The sequence below is a fragment of the Typopeltis vanoorti genome, chromosome 3 (assembly GCF_054136105.1).
Source record: "Typopeltis vanoorti isolate ZY-2024b chromosome 3, IOZ_Tvanoo_1.0, whole genome shotgun sequence".
Classification (NCBI taxonomy): domain Eukaryota; kingdom Metazoa; phylum Arthropoda; class Arachnida; order Uropygi; family Thelyphonidae; genus Typopeltis; species Typopeltis vanoorti.
Genome location: NC_143551.1, coordinates 101189151 through 101206996, shown reverse-complemented (window position 1 = coordinate 101206996; position 17846 = coordinate 101189151). Strand labels below are relative to the sequence as shown.

Genomic DNA, 17846 nt, shown 5'->3' with positions numbered 1-17846 from the left:
CAAATTTGAGTCTTCTCTTACAAAATGGCGGCCCCCGTGGGAGAAGTGAGCAGGACTTTGAAAGAAGCCTTGTATGAAACGTTAATCTCAATTTTATCACCAATTCAAGAAGCGCGTGCGGGCGCCGAAGAACAGTTAAAAGTTTTAGAAGTTACAGATGGTTAGTATTTAATAGTGTTATCGAATACGATATTTAAATGTTATGTTTTTGTAATATTCGCTTGTCATTTGTTCAAATAGAGCTCTGCGAAATATCCGGTTAATGATATTGTTCGTAATTTTGTGTTACTTCCTGTGGACATTTGAGTTTTGAAAGTAATATTATAGTAGTGACGCTGTGTATTTATCTTCCAAATTATTTATAATTGGAGATATTGCCATTAATTTAGTAATGTACTTGCGTGCGAGAACCCTTTCAAAAGATGTGTCGATGTTAAAATTTCCTGTTTTGCAACTGTAGAATGACTGGCATAAATTTCCGCACGCCCACACAAACCCTTACCCTTATAACACAACTGAAAAAACTTAACAGTGAAAGGAAGATGGTTAGGCAGTGTTTGAAGAAAGTAGTATCTGACAGTGTACCCACAGTGGGAAGCCAAACTAGGTAGCAGGGAGATAAATAGCAACAATAAGCAAGAGTTGCTTAATTCTGCTATTCAAGAAAAAGTTATTTCTGTACCTTGTACTACTCCTTGTTTGGGGTAGTACAAGCAAGGTGACCAGTTATTGTAAGGAAGGCAAGCTGATCGGTATAATGTAAGTTCCAGAGTTCTTTCACTATGTGACGAGTAAAAGGGTAAAGTGTGACTGAAGTAAAAGGGTAAAGTGCAGGCTGCACCTGACTCTTTCATTAAATTTTGAAAGGGCTGTCTTTTTTTATTATTATGACACCTCCACGGAGCCCAGAGACTCATCGAGGGGAGGGCACCAACCCTGCAGCTCTTCTTCTCCACCAACTGCAACTACCTTCATCATATACACCAACGCCATCTACTGCCGACCACCACCACTAGGATTTTCACAGACAATCACAAACATCAATGCCCATGGCAGGATTCGAACCTGCAGCCTTTTGGCTGGAGAGTGGATATGCTAACCACTTGGCCAACCAGTCCGGCAAATCTCGCAGACTTAGTCCAATTTTCTTTCAAGGCACATGCACTATATTGAATTTTCTTTTCTTGAACTGTTTTGGCACACTTTTTAGAAAAAAATCAAGGTTTGGATAATGGAGTTTTGGGATGAAATTGGGATAAAAACCATCACGGTAGTAAAAATTTAGTTATTTGATTGGTACATTGTCTGGATCCAAAGAATTAAAACAATAAGCAGCCCAACCCACTTTGCACTTTATAGCCAAATAATATGATGCTAAGAGTGATAGGACGAAGGATGTTCTGCAGGGAAAGAAATTTTCCAGTAGAACACCCTTCGTCCTATTTGAGTTACACTACATATCAGGAGCTTGATGAAAGAAATTAAAAAGAGAAAAGTCTGATATTTTGGACATATTCTGAGACATAACTGCCTACAAAGGACACTTCTCGAAGGAACTGTTGAGGGAAAGAGGAAGACAAAGACTGGAGTGGATGAAAAACATAGAAGACTGGACCTATCTCTCATATGAGGAATGCAGCAGACAGGCACAGAATAGGACATGGTGGAGACACATCGTAGTCAATCTCCTGGAGGGAGAAGACACCTGACAGAACAGGACATATCAACTCTCCCCTCAGTATCTCTCAAAATAGAGAGAATTATCTGGCAATCAGGTCAGCAGATGGATAGTTTCTAAAAGACTTATGTGAGATAAAATATAGTTTCTAAAAGACTGTTACCAACAGCAGATATCTTGGAATCTGTGCAAGCTAGATCAGTTGAATTGGAGAAAGGAAGTTGAGAGTTTATTTTTCACTTGGTTAGACTATAATAAGTTTAGTTTAATCATTTATCCAAGTGTGAGGAAACAAAGTTTACACCTGAAAGTATCTTCAGGACTGGGGTAAGGTAGTAAAACACCAGGCAACTTGTTGCAAAGGTGGAGAAAGCTCTCATCACTCCAAACTCATCTCAGTATCTCCCGTAATGCAAAGTACATCTCCTTGCGGATATGTGTAATGCTCCACTACTGGGCCTGGCTGCCACTAATGAGACCTCAATAAAGGGTCAGAACTGGTATGGGTAGTGGCCCTTGCCTTAATGCATAGCATTACACATATCCTCAAGGAGATGTGCTTTGTATTATGGGAGATACTGAGATGAGATAGGAGTGAAGAGAGCTTTCTCCAGCTTTGTAACGAGTTGCCTGGTGTTGTACTACCTTACCCCAATCCTGAAGATACTTTCAGGCGCAAACTTTGTTTGCTCTCGCTTGGATAAAGGATTAAACTAAACTTATTATAGTCTAACCAAGTGAAAAATAAACTCTCAACAAAAATAAACTTCTCTGAATCCGGAGTAATTTAATAATAAGGTTGTGCAACACCCTTTGGCAACTCCTATAGGTTGGGATGACCTCTCATTTGCTTCTGCCTTGGTGTCTCCACTACTGGGCCTGGCTCCCACTGATGAGACCTCAATAAAGGTCGAAACCGGTGCGGGTGAGACTTGGGTTCTGAGAGGCTCTGCTTGGGGACGGATTTTTGCCTGTCTCTGAGTGGGGCTACTGCTGAGATAACGGCTCTGCTTGGTGGTGGGGGTGAGCCTGCCAATGCTGAGAAGTTCTTCTCGGTGAGGGTGAGCCTGTCATTGAGTGGATCAATGTGGAGTTGGGCGATCTCTCAAGATCGTCTTATTTTTAGAGCCCGTTTCACTTATAAGGTCAAAACTGGTATGGGTATTGGCCCTTGCCTTAATGCATAGCATTACACATATCTACAAGGAGATGTGCTTTGCATTATGGGAGATACTGAGATGAGATAGGAGTGATGAGAGCCTTCTCCACCTTTGCAACGAGTTGCCTGGTGTTGTACTATCTTACCCCAGTCCTGAAGATACTTTTAGGCACAAACTTTGTTTGCTCACACTTGGATAAAGGATTAAACTAAACTTATTATGGAGAAAGGAAGAATTTTGTATTGTGATCATAGATATATCCAAGAAAGACAGGCTAATTGTTTGCAATTTAAATGATCAAGTTCTTCAGACAGGTAATGAAAAAAAAATCACAGTGGTGAAAATTTGGTGAGCAATAAAAAGAGATATAGTAAATGAATATTACCGAATGTGATAAGGAAATTGGAACTACATCAGCTTAGGGAATTCAAGATTTATCATTCTCTGGCATAGTATGGCCAACTTCACTAATGCATAGGTTCTGCTTTTGTGTTAAAAGGAATTATACAGAGTGTAGTTAAGGAAGGTGAGGTGGGCAGCAGAGGTTAACGAATGAGTTTAGGCTTCCAGTCGAACTGTGACTTTTTTCCACTTATTGTTTTTAACTTTGTATCCCTGACAGAGGTGAAATATAGGATATATTAAACTTGTGTTTAATTATTTCTCTCTGTTGTATTCATTCAATTAAAGTTAAGTATGAGTAGAGATTAACACAGTTAGTTGTGTTTTGTTAAGAATAGTAGATCAGGTTTAGATATCAAAGTGGTGATATGCATTATTTAAATTTGTGTTGAGACCATAAATGTTGAAGTTGATATAAATGTTTTTTTTGTGCTTTTGTTTTTTGTTTGGATTTTTGTTTAAATTTTTTTGGATTGAAATTTGTTTTTTTATTCATTTATTATTTTTTGAGGTTGCTTTTTTTTTTATCTGCAGTACTAATGAAATTTCTTATGTTGTTTCATGGATGTTTTAAAAATAAGGAGTTGAGTAGAGTTTCATAGTGAGTGTGAAAGATCTGTAGAGAGAGAGATAGCGAAAGTACTATTTTGGGTCCTTTACATGGGCACGATAGTTTCCTCTGCACAGGGTCATACTTGGGCTCATTCCTATCCCCAATCTAGAGTAAGTGGCAGCAGGATTATTTCCTAACTGATCAGGAAGCCTTCTGTTGCATTACCATGCTTTGTCACATGTGCTATCATGTGGTCAGTCTGTGGAACAGTTTCACTGCTGTGCCATTGAATGGGGAGTTTTGGGGGGGATTCCTTACAATGTGTTCAACATGCCCATGTGTCACCGATAACACATAAGAAAAGGGCAAGGTTACAAATTGGAAAGATTGCTCAGGAAACCAGTCATAGCAAACCCCCCCCCCCCCAAATTGTGTATTCTTGATAAGAAATTATATTCTTGTTTTAAACCCTTACCCAAAAGCATAAGTAAAGAAAGTTTGCTTGTACTTTCACAATTAGTCTACTTGTATATAGAAACTATTGACATCACATTGCCTTGGTATCCCATAATACCCAAGCATAATCAGACTGTTTGCTTATGCCTTTGGTAAAGGATTAAAACAAGAATATAATTATAATAAATTTAGTTTAATCCTTTATCCAAGTGTATGTAAACAAAGTTTGTGCCTGAAAATATCTTCAGGACTGAGGTAAGGTAGTGCAACTCCAAGCAAAGGTGGACCAAGCTCTCATTACTCCTTGTCTCAGTATCTCCCATTATGCAAAGCACATCTCCTTGTAGACATGTATACTGCTATGCATTAAGGGAAGGGCCACTACTCAGACCGGTTTCAACCTTTATTGAGGTCTCGTCAGTGGGAGGCAGACCCAAACATGGAGATGCGAAGGCAGAAGCATTAGGAGAGGTCATATTTAACTATAGGAGTTGCCAACAGGTGTACCACCTTATTATTGAATTACTCTGGATTTAGAGAAAGATGTTCGAAGTTTATTTTTCACTTGGTTAGACTATAATAAATTTAGTTTAATCCTTTATCCAAGTGTATGCAAACAAAGTTTGTGCCTGAAAATATCTTCAGGACTGAGGTAAGGTAGTGCAACACTGGTACACTACCTTACCTCAGTCCTGAAGATATTTTCAGGCACAAACTTTGTTTGCATACACTTGGATAAAGGATTAAACTAAATTTATTATAGTCTAACCAAGTGAAAAATAAACTTCCAAGAATATAATTTTTCAAGGGTTATATACTTTGTAACCCAGTGGTAAAACTTTCTGCAAGTATGCATTTGTGATGACAATACTTGCCAGGTTTGCAAGAACCCTATTTCTGAAAACTGGCCACATCATAGGAAGGTAGGGTTGGTTTAGCTGAAAACTATATGTACATTGGGAGTGGTCCAGTGTACATGTTGAATAAGTGGGGATACCTTATACTTGCTTTTGCATTAACCATCTTGCTGTACATACTTCAATTCTAAAACTGACTTGTAACTTAAGTCAGCTGTTAGAATTGAAGTTTAACTTAACAGCTTTATTTATAACTTACCAATTACATATTTTAATAGTTTTTATTTTTTATTTTTTCTTCTCTTGGCACCTTATCATATGTCTTTCCTAAATCTACAAAACTTAAATACAGATCGTTGTTTTATTTCTATGATTTCTTGACTTTTTGTCTTCTAGTGAAAATCTGATCATGAGCACTTCAATTTGGATTGAAAATCCATCTTCTTCTTGCTCAGATTTCACTTCCATAATTTTTCTTTTCTTAAAATGCTTGCATAAATCAAACTAGTTTACCCAGTAGAGAAATTCTTTTGTATTTCTCTTACATTGTTGTAGTTTTTTTTTGTATTTGAATATTGGTGATACCTCTATTCCAGTTTTTATGGAGTATCACTTGACCAAGCCTTCTTTAATTATGGTGCAGCCTTAGCGGCTGCACGCTGTAATTAAAGAAGGCTTGGTCAGGTGGTACTCCATAATAATTCATATTTTGATATCAGTAATTTTGTCAAAAGATCATCTACTTGAGCTGTCAATCAATATTTTAGATTTCTGGCTGCTTTCTATACCTCCAATATTGAAATGGTACTCATGACCACATTTCTCATGAATATTTACTGCCACTGCTTATATCGTTAACAATCTTTCAAAGTAACTTTTCAGTACTTTTCCTCTATTTTAAGCAGCCTTGAGAATAATTTCTTTTTTGCATCATCATGATGTTTATCTACTATATTCATCCCATCATTTGTTTTTACTTTTTATGCCATCATCATGATGTTTATCTACTATATTCATCCCATGATTTGTTTAGCTATTTTCACATATAGCTTTTATACAGTTTTCTCTGTATTCTTTCATGGCACATGATGACTTACATCTCAAGAAGTTTCAGTATGATTTGTTTAACTGTGGATGCACTTTGATCTTATATTTTATTCTTGCAGACAACCTTACCACATGCTTCTCTAACTGAGAAGCATGTGGGAAGGTTAACGAGAACCAAACCTTAAAGACAGACTGGTAATTTTACAAGTCTGTCTTTAAGGTTTGGTTCTTGTTTTCGAACTATATCAATTTCTCCAGTAATATTTCTATATTTCAGGTCTACAGTTAATGCCTGAAAGATATATAATTTGACTCATTACAGACCTTGTACATACCTTGTTTTCAGTTGGATACTCATTTTTGTCCTGCTCAATGCTCTGTGGTTCTCTTCTTCTTCAACCTTCTGGTTCTGTCCACTGCTGGATGAAGGTCTCCCCCATGATTTTCCAGATCACTCAGTTTTCTGCCTCTCCCATCCATCTCACTCCTGCAATTTGTTCCAGTTCATCTCTCCACCGTCTTCTCGGTCTTCCTCTTTGTCTTGCTCCATCCATTGTCTCCACTCTGTTCTTTTTCTAGTCCATCTCCTGTCACTGCATCTGGCAATGTGACCAGCCCATCTCCTCTTAGCCTGTTTAATGTATTTTACAATATCGTGACACCTGTTTGAGATCTTATCCAGTTATTTGTCTTCCTATCTCTTAATGTTATTTTTAGCATACTTCTTTCCATGCGATGTTGTGTTGTTCTCAGCTTTTTGTTTAGGGCTTCTGTTAAAGTCCATGTTTCTCCTCTATATGTTAGGATAGAAAGTATGCACTGGTCGAAAGCTTTCCTTTTTAGACTCATAGGGATATCATTTCTGAATATGTCTCTCATTTTCCCATAAGTCATCCATCTAAGGTGAATTCTTCATTCGATCTCTTTTCTTTGGCATTCCTCAAAGGATAACAATTGGCCCAAATATACTTGTTCTATTTCATGGTTTTCAACTTTGATAGTTCTATGGTTTATGTATTTATTCATCATTATTTTTGTTTTTTCTCTATTTATTTTTAATCCAATTTCTCTGGAGGCTTCATTTAGCTGATTTAGCCTTTCTTCCAGATCTTCAAGATTATCTGCTATCAGGACAATATCATCTGCAAATTTCAGATGATGCAGCCTTTCTCCATTTATGTTTATTCTTTTTGTTTCCCAATCAAGGCTTCTAAAGACTTCCTCTAGTGCAGTTGTAAATAATTTGGGAGATATGGTGTCGCCTTGCTGGATGCCTTTTTGTATTGCGAACTTTTCACTGTTTTTATATAATTTAATTACAGAAGTTACATTATTGTAAATATGTTTTAGTGTTTCACTATATGGTTTCTCAGTTCCCTGGGTTTCAAGTGCTTTTAGTGTTGCAGATGTTTTAACTGAATCAAATGCTTTTTCATAGTCTATATAGGCCAGACAAGGGTTTATTGTATTCAATTGATTTTTCAATGAGCTGTCTTAATGTGTGAATATGGTCCAAAGTATTGTAATTCTTTCTAAATCCAGCTTGTTCACAGGATTGCATTCCCTCTAGTTTAGATTTTATTCTATTATAATTTTTGTGAAAACTTTATATATGGTGGAGAGTAGGCTTATAGGTCTGTAGTTTTTAATTTCTTAATGCCAGCTGGGGTGTCGCCCGGTTAAACAAGGCCACCGTTGTTTTCGCCAGGGAACCAGGGCGAACAGCGAAAAGTCAGTTACTGGAACAAATCTGGAGTGCTTAAAGGTCAAAGCTGTATAACTGAGAGGAGACCTCCACATAGCCTTTAAAGGAATGTGGAGAACCGACCAGGGCTTCTGACCTAATGTCCAATCCTCACCTTCTTGTGGTACACTCTGTTGGGTATCTACCTGGATACTGAATGAACAAGGATGGGCTGGCAATTTGGGATTTAGTCGACCAAATTGTATTCTTATTGGCTTAAACCAATATACAAAATGATGGTACAACATGACAAAAAATTTCATGCCTGCTGGGGCGTTGCATGGTTAAACAAGACCCCTGTTGTTTTTGCCAGGGAACCACGCCGAACAGCGAAAAGTCAGCTACTGGAACAAATCTGAAAGCATACCCCTACTCAATATCACCAGAGGGGGGACCGAAGCAAAAAAGACAAAACTGGTGAGATCTTTCTGAGCAATAAATACAAAATGCTATATTCAGGCAATGACAATCAAGAAATAGAAGGAGTAGCCATAGTATTCAACACAAAAGACGTGGCTAATCTTCTTGAGTGGCAGGCAGTCTCAAGTAGAGTGATGTGGGCAAATATCAGAATGGGGAATTGAACAAAGAGACTTATTTGTGCCTATGGTCGCACAGAAGGTTCTACTACGGTAGAATTGGAGGAATTTTTTGATGCTCTAGAGAAAGCAGCTGACACAATGAAAAAGGAAAAGTTGGTCCTTGTTTTGGATCTAAATAGCAGAGTAGGAAATGATTGTCAGACATACAAAAATATTTTAGGAAAATTTGGAGAAAAGAGCAAAACTAATAATAATGGCAAATACCTGTTGGATTTCTGCTCAGGACATGGACTGGTTATTACTAATGCCATATTCCAACATAAAAATGTGCACAAATTCACATGGAGAAAAGAGGCAAGGAATAAGAAAAGTCTCATTGACTATGTTATTGTTGATAGTGATGTTTTCTCCCTGGTGCAAGACACCAGAGTGTACAGAGGATTTGAAATTGGAGGTGATCACTTCAGCAGGATAAAATTGAATTTCATATTAAAAAGAATAACATGTAAGAAAGTTTTAAAGCGAATAAAAGTTCAACAGCTCTCAGATGTGAACTGTAAACAAAAATACACAAAGATTATTGAAGAGAAAATGAGAGAGATTGAGAACAGGAACAGAGAAGCATGTAGTGAGGTTGTGTGCAAGGATAGAAATATCAGAACTCCATGGTGGACACAGGAAGTTAAAGAGGCAGTGAAGGAAAAGAAGAAAGCATATCAAAAGTTCCTGGCAAATAAGTCAGCTTGTGCTCTTAGAGAATACAGAGACAAATGTAAGAAAGCTAAACACTGTGTAAAACTAGCTAAACAAAAGTCATGGGAGGACTTTGGCAAGAACATCGAAAATAAATATCAAGAAGGTGGTAAAATATTCTGAAGGTTGTTGAAGAAGCTTAGAAATGGAGGAAAGAGTGCTGTAAAAGGAGTTAGAGATGATAAAGGTAAAATGAAAACTGGATAAAAAGATATCATTGTAGTATGTGGTAATTACTTCGAAAAATTGCTAAATGAAACAAGCAGTGATAACACAGTGGTAAAAAACACTCAACAGACATACAGTCAGTAATACATATCCATACTTGAAGTGGGAAAAAGCCATCAAAGGCTTGAAATGTGGAAAGGCAGCAGGAGTAGATGATATTTGACCAGAAATGCTGAAGTATGGTGGTATAAAAGTCTTGCAATGGCTGCACAGCATAGTTCAGAAGGCCTGGACAGAGGGACGAATTCCTGATGATTGTAGTAGAGCTCTAATAGTACACATATATAAAAAGGGAAATAAAACTGAATGTGAGAATTACAGAGGTATTTCCCTACTGAGTGTTCCTGGCAAGATTTATGCCAGTATTCTTGAGAAACGGTTGAGAAGAATTGTGGAAGAAAAGCTTGGTGAAGAACAAGCTGGATTCAGGCCAAACAGAGGCTGTGAGGATCAGATTTTCACTTTACGACAAATAGTTGAAAAAGCATGGGAATATAACAAAGATCTGTATTTAAGTTTTGTCGATCTGGAAAAGGCATATGACAAGGTGCCAAGAGAGAGAAGCTATTCAATACGGTACAGTTATATGGTGTCAATAGGGCATTATATCAAGCAATACTTAGTCTTTATTTGAGTTTCAAGTCAGCAGTTAGAATTGAAGGAAGTACAGGAGGATGGTTTAATGTTAAATCTGGTGTGAGACAAGGATGCACATTATCCCCTCTGTTATTCATTATCTATATGGATCACATTATGAAGGAAAGTGATATAAAACATGATATCAGAATTGGAGATGTTAATGTCAACTCTTTGCTTTATGCGGATGATGTTATTCTTCTAAATAAATCTGCTACAAATTTGCAAGATTCCCTGAGTAAATTGAATAACTGTTGTAATAGATATGGTATGGAGGTCAGCAATAAAAGACAAAGACAATGAAAATAGATAGAATCGTTGAAAATTTCAACTGTGTTGTGAACGGAGAACCTGTGGAAACGAGTAAAACATTTCAACTACTTAGGCACAATTTTTAGTGAAGGTGGTAAATTAAATATGGAAATCGACAATAGAATCAACAAATCTGGTATGGTAGGAAGTCAGTTGAATAAATTCATATTGAATAAGAGAGAAATTAGTCGGAACTCTGAATTAACTGTATACAAGGCAGTGTTCAAACCAGTTTTAACTTATGGATCTGAGAACTGGATCAGAAGTAAAACACTTGACCAAAGACTAGAGACCGCAGATATGAGAGTCTTGAGAAAGATTAGAGGCATGAACAGATGGCATCCGTGGCAATATCATATTGAAACAGAGGATATTAGGAAATAACTAGACATTGTCAGCATCCAGGAATGCGTTAGCAGAGCTAATCTCAGGTGGTATGGTCACTTAAACAGAATGGGTGAGGAAAGATTAGCAAAACAAGTGTTCTCTGCCAGGTTGGCAGGAAAATGACCCAGAGGAGGACCAAAATATAGGTGGATGGATACAGTACAAAGTGCCTTAGACGATAGAAATATATGATCTGATAATGTTGGAGTCTTGACAAGTAACAGACTAATTTGGAGGAAAATTGTAGATATGAAGTTAGTAATAATGTAAATTTTTCATGTAGTACTATCATATCCTGTACGCCCTTTGAGGGTACATGTCAGGAATTTGATGATGAGTCAGCTGTTTGATGTCGGGGCTTCCTCCCAGTTTTAAGAAGTCTGCCATAATTCCATCTTCTCCTGGGGGCCTTTCCATTCTTCATTTCCAGCAGTGCCATTTCCATTTCACCTTGTAAGATCTCAGGGGCATCATGTTCTTCCTCACTCGAGTTATCCATAGATGATTCTTGGATGTCCCGGTCTTTGTCTTCATAGAGTTCAGTATAAAATTCCTGAATATTTTTGATTATTGCATCTCTATTTTTTTTATAAGTTCACCATTTTTTCCTCTTACAGCAGTTATTTCTGTTGTTCCCAATGATAATGTTCGTCTTAGGACCTTCATATTACTATTGTTTCTTTAATTTTCTTAGTATTATACGATCTAAGTTCATATTTCATTCCTTTATGTATAGTTTTACAAATTTTCGTTTATTCTATTTTATTGGTGTCATTCAAAATCTCTTTTCATATCTCTTCTTCATCAGATCTAAGGTTTCCTGTCTTAGTTTTTCCTCTCCTTGGTGCCTTTTTACACCTTCTATTTCTAGTGCACAATTCAAGATAGATTTTGTTAATATTTCATTAGCATCATTGATGGTAGTAGCTGTGTTTAACTTTTTTAGTTCATTTTTGAGTGATTCTCTATAACAGCTTTTATTGTGGTAGAGGTTTTGTAGATTCACTAAATTGGACTTTTTTCTTATGAGCTTATTCCGTTCCCATATTTTGTTGAACCATACTTTTGCCCTTACTAGTTTGTGGTCACTTCCTGTTAAATCTATTAAGTACTTCGGTATTATTTATTATATATCTTCTATTGGAGAGGATGAAGTCTATTTCATTCTACGTTTGTCCATTTGGGCTTCTCCAAGTCCATTTTTGGTTGACTTTCTTCTTGAAAAAGCTGTTCATAATAAATAGGTTATTTTCTTCTTCTGCGAATTCAATAAGTCTTTCTCCTCTTTCATTTTCCTCTGTCCAAATCCAAATTTACCGAAGGAGTTCAGATGGTCATCTCCGCTTCCAATTTTGGCATTAATGTTACCCATTATAATTATGTAGAATTATTTAATGTTGCTTCTAATGTTTCATAGAAATCTTCTATCTCTTCATCTGGATGGTCCATAGTTGGGGCATATACTTGTATAATTTTCTCTTGGTATCTTTTATTTATGAAGAGACTTAGTTCAGCTATTCTTGATGTTATTTTATTTACAAACAAGACATTGGCCTTGATTGTTTTATTTATCAGGAATCCTACACCACCAGTTGAGTTTCTGTCACATTCTCAGTGGTAGAGTACATGTCCATCTTTTAATCGCATGAGAGTTTCTTCTTTCCTTCTTATCTCTGAAAGGCCCACAACTTCCCATTTTATATATTCCAATTCCTTCATCAGTTCTTTCAATCTATCATCATCCCGTAGAGATCTGCAGTTATATGTTCCTACTAATATCTTTCTATCATTGTGCACTGTAGGTGGACTCATTGTAGCTAGTGGAGACTGTAGCATATTTTTCGACCTAGACTTTCTGCCTAAGTCAAGGACGTGTCCCTTTTTATGCTGGGCGACGGACGAGCCAGTATGTAATACCTCCCCATGAAGACAATGCTCTGTGGTTAATATATCCTATTTCAAATCCCCTATACACTCTTGTCACGAACCTGTTAGGAGGTTTGTATTGAAATAATGTAATAATACTTATTTTTAGTATTCTCTCTTTGAATATTTATGTTGGAAGATGGTGTGTGGTATTGATTAGCTCATGTCCTCAAAGCTATTCCACAAATGGAATAGCTGTAGTAAGTTGTAATGTTAAATACTATGGAATCTATATTATTAAGAATTAATTTATTTCAGCTATAAATTCAATTTCTCATATAAGATGTGACATCAGGATTGGCTTATTATAATAAATTTAGTTTAATCCTTTATCCAAGTGTGAGCAAACAAAGTTTGCGCCTGAAAATATCTTCAGGACTGGGATAAGGTAGTACAACACCGGGCAACTCATAGCAGAGGTGGGCCAAGCTAACATCACTCCTATCTCAGTATCTCCCATAATGCAAAACACATCTCGTTGCGGATATGTATTATGTTATGCATTAAGAGAAGGGCCACTACCCAGACTAGTTTCGATCTTTATTGAGGTCTCTTCAGTGGGAGCCAGGGCCCAGAGGTGGAGATACCTGGCAGAAGCAATGGCAGGTCATCCCTACCTATAGGAGTTGCCAAACGGTGTGCCACCTTTTTATTAAATTACTCTGGATTTAGAGAAAGATGTTGAAAGTTTATTTTTCACTTGGTTAGACTATATTAAATTTAGTTTAATCCTTTATCCAAGTGTGAGCAAACAAAGTCTGGGGTGGCCCTTCCCTTAATGCATAACATAATACATATCCACAAGGAGATGTGTTTTGCATTATGGGAGCTACTGAAATAGGAGTGATGTTAGCTTGATCCAACTTTGCTACGAGTGTGTTGTACTACCTTACCTCAGTCCTGAAGATATTTTCAGGTGCAAACTTTGTTTGCTCACACTTGGATAAAGGATTAAACTAAATTTATTATAATCTAACTAAGTGAAAAATAAACTTTCAGGATTGGCTTATTGTTTGCAGGTATCCATTTGAGTGTAATAATAATCTATTTACCAATTTTCAGAATGCTAATAAAATGCTATTCGTTTTAAGAATAAAAATTTGGTTTAGTGGAATCTTTGTTTTGCTGATCTTCATTTGAAAGGTCTACCTGCTTTTATGCTAATGACAATAAATCATAAATTTGATAGCTGTGACTTTAAATGAATGAATAAGGCACTTAAAAAAAAAAAGAATACAATCATGAGATGCCATTTTGAAGATGCTAGAAGTTTTAAATAACTTTTGGCTAAGTACTGCAAAATGAGTTGCATCTTTACATCATTTTTTGACTTTTTCTCATACTCAATACACCTGAGATGTATATATTTCTTGTTTTATTTTTGGAGCATAAGGAATGAGGGAAGAGCTTGTCAAACATCTGGTTCTTGACATTTTACATATTGGGTGTCATGATCATCCTTACTTCTCCTCCTCTACCTATCTGTCACTGAACCAAAGTAAAAGTCAATACCAGTCATCAATCCTAAGTTTTAAACTAGGTGCTTGATGTTGGCATTTTGAACTTCTGTTATGAATATAAAAGTATAATTGTAAAATTCCGTATTCTGATTTCTTTATTAAAAAAGCATTTTTATCCACTATCTATTTATTCACTAATTATCCACTAATTCTAGCTGGGTTGGCTGAGTGGTTAGCATACTCGCTCTCCAACCAATACGCTGTGGGTTTGAATCAGGCCCTGAATGTATTGGTTGTCCTTAGGTGGGAGATGAAGTTCATTACCTGGAGTGAGACCACCATTTCATTTATTGGAAACCTGAAATGGCTGGAAAAAGTCCCATGTTTGGTCTCTAGTGCAAGGTTTCTGGACTGTAAAAAAAAAAAAAAAATTAATAAAAATATATATAAAATATGTATATTCTGGCCTGGTTGGCCAAATGATTAGCATATCCACTCTCCAGCCAAAAGGCTGTAGGTTTGAATCCTGCCATGGGCATGGATGTTTGTGTCTGTGAAAATACCAGTGGCAGTGGGCATTAGATGGCATTGGTGTAGATGATGGTAGTTGTAGTTCACTTTAGTTGGTAGATTGAGTGGTGGAGATGGAGAGGTAGAGTAGGTGCCCTCCCTCGATGAATCTTTGGACTCCTTGGAGGTGTCAAGTAATAATATATATAATTGATAGAAAAAAAAAATTTTATCCCACCAAGGGTACAAAATGTATTATATATGTTTGCAAATAACATTTTGTGGATGTAAGCAACATAAATATATATGTAAGTATGTATAGTTTCTTTCACATCTTTAAATTGTTTATAGTTTCTTTCAGTAATCCATGAGATTTGTCTGCACAGTTTCATCATAACTGTTGCAACTGATTATACTTCTGAGATTATGAAATGGATGATGTAATCCCATGATGTGGCACGATTTGTATAAACAAAATTAATGAATTTTGGAGTGTATACTTAAATTTTATGATAAAATTAAGAGTAAACATGGGAATTTTTCATCTTGATTACCTCTGAACTTTCTTCACTGTCTCCTGATCTTTGCCAAGATCAGGTATCATTTCATATTTCAGATATGGTCCCTGGGGACCATATCTGAAAACTGGTAGTCAAAACAGAATTTTCCATTGGAGCATGGATTGTTAATCGTTTCATGATCATCTGCAGTGATGTTTCCATTCTTCTCTAATTTGAGATGCTATAATTTATATTGTTTAATGGCAGCATGTAAAAAAAGTCTTCATATAATTAAAAAACCACTTGCTTTAGAAAATGAAGATGAATAAACATTTATTCATTTTTAATTTGTGTTCCCATTCTTAATTTGAAAGCATGAAAGCTTTGGCCTGGTTGGTAGAGTGAATAGCATGCCTGCTTGTATATAGCTCCTTGAGTTTATAAGGCTTGTCTTTTTAATATATGTAAAAAAATATGTAAAATTTAATGGATGATGTAATCTCACTACATCATCCATTAAATTTGCATAATTTCTTTTGCAAATTCTCAGTAAGATGAATCTTGTTTAATTGAAAACTTTGTATACATAGTATGAAATAAACTTAAGTACCCCTATTTCCTCTTTGCTACTGCTGAGGATTTTCTTGATTTTTTTTTTTTTATACAATTTTTTTATTGAAGAATGGAAAGTTAAACATAAATAGCTAATTAATAGTACATATTCCATATGGCTGACCGTTTGGCTGAGTGATATAGAACTGCCAATTGCAGTACCCTTAATCTGAGTAAATAATTTATTATGCCAAGGAAAATAACTGGTATTGATAGAAAATTTGAATAATTTGATGTCATCAGGGAAATCTGCTTGTAGTAAGAGTTTTAAGTGGTATATTTGTAAACAGTGAAACCATATCAAAGGAAACCATTTCAGACTCATGAAGAGGATCTTTAATTTTTCTTTGAAGTGAAAACTATTTTTGATATAAGAGGTAATTTTTCTACTAAAGTTTTGTAGAAGTCTTGAAAGATATTTTGCCAAATAATAGGTAATAGATCTTATGCAGTCAACTATTGCATGTAATGGATAATCAGATTTCTTTACTCTAGGAAGGCTATAAATGGGCAGGACAAGCAACTTTTCAATAGTATTAGCATCTGAGGAATGGTTTGAGCTAACAATTTATTTAATTTGTTTACCTAGTTTAGCATAGGATCTCTGTCAGTTATATTGTAAGTAGATCTGTCTTGCAATAAAACATTGTTTGCAATTATGGTCAGTGGTATCCATAAGTACCATTGCATTTCCTCTATCAGACTTTATTACAGTGTTATTATTTAGGTGTAAAGATTGGAGAGCTTGCAATTCAGGTAAAGGTACAAAATCCGTGCAGTCTCAAACCTTAGTTTGCTAGCATGCAATTCCCTTTTTCACACCACCTATCATAAACTCTCCAGTGGAAGTGATGGAGAGTCGGAATGAGGAAACAAACAAAACAAATGATAGACTGACAATTGCCAGGATGATAGACTGATGTAATTTTCCAAGATGCAAGACTTGAAAAATGAGAATGAAATGAAACATATACATAGTGAGATGAGAGGTTTGGATAAGGATGGAGGAGTAAAACGGTTAGGATGAAGGAAAGCAGAGAAAAAGAGGTGATGGATAACTCAAGAATAGTGATGTATGGAGATTCCATTATTAGAGGTGTGGTAAATGAGAGATTCCATAAGGTGTGTTTTCCAGAGGGGGGAATTAGTAGGATAATTGATGCATTAAATAACAGAATGTAATTTTCCAAGATGCAAGACTTGAAAAATGAGAATGAAATGAAACATACACATAGTGAGATGAGAAGTTTGGATAAGGATGGAGGAGTAAAAAGGTTAGGATGAAGGAAAGCAGAGAAAAAGAGGTGATGGATAACTCAAGAATAGTGATGTATGGAGATTCCATTATTAGAGGTGTGGTAAATGAGAGATTCCATAAGGTTGTTTTCCAGAGGGGGGAATTAGTAGGATAATTGATGCATTAAATAACAGAATGTAATTTTCCAAGATGCAAGACTTGAAAAATGAGAATGAAATGAAACATACACATAGTGAGATGAGAAGTTTGGATAAGGATGGAGGAGTAAAAAGGTTAGGATGAAGGAAAGCAGAGAAAAAGAGGTGATGGATAACTCAAGAATAGTGATGTATGGAGATTCCATTATTAGAGGTGTGGTAAATGAGAGATTCCATGAGGTGTGTTTTCCAGAGGGGGGAATTAGTAGGATAATTGATGCATTAAATAACAGAAGGCAGATGAGCAAGTGAGCTGGTTGTGGTTGATGGAACAAATTATTTGGTTGGACATAAAGAGCATGTGAGAATTGATATCAGGAAGTTGAGGAGAATGAAGGATAATAGTGTGGTTGGAAGGATGGTTGGTGTGTTGCCTAGATATGATAATGGTAAGTTGAGACAAAGAGCAGGGATCATGAATGGTATGTTGACAGAGATGTGTGAGGAGAAAGGAATGGAGCTTGTGAATATGTGGGATGCATTTGAAGGAAAGATGAAGATGTACAAAAGTGATGGGTTGCATTTGAATAGATTTGGTGTGAGTGAGAGCAACTATTGCTGCATGGAGGAATGAGTGATGTGGGCGAGAGAGCAGAGAAAGTACGAGGATCAGATGATCAGGAGAGAC

The 17846-nt window shown here is 36.2% G+C and overlaps 1 protein-coding gene across 1 annotated transcript in view; it reads left to right on the top strand.

The window, feature by feature from the left end:
* The first annotated feature begins 24 nt into the window (after positions 1 to 24).
* The window catches only part of Ipo9 (Importin 9), a 493522-nt gene continuing 475700 nt past the window's right edge, over positions 25 to 17846 (top strand). The window contains exon 1 of the mRNA XM_090390464.1: positions 25 to 160. Within this exon, the coding sequence (XP_090246590.1) occupies positions 25 to 160 (136 nt within the window). The remainder of the gene's footprint in view (positions 161 to 17846) is intronic.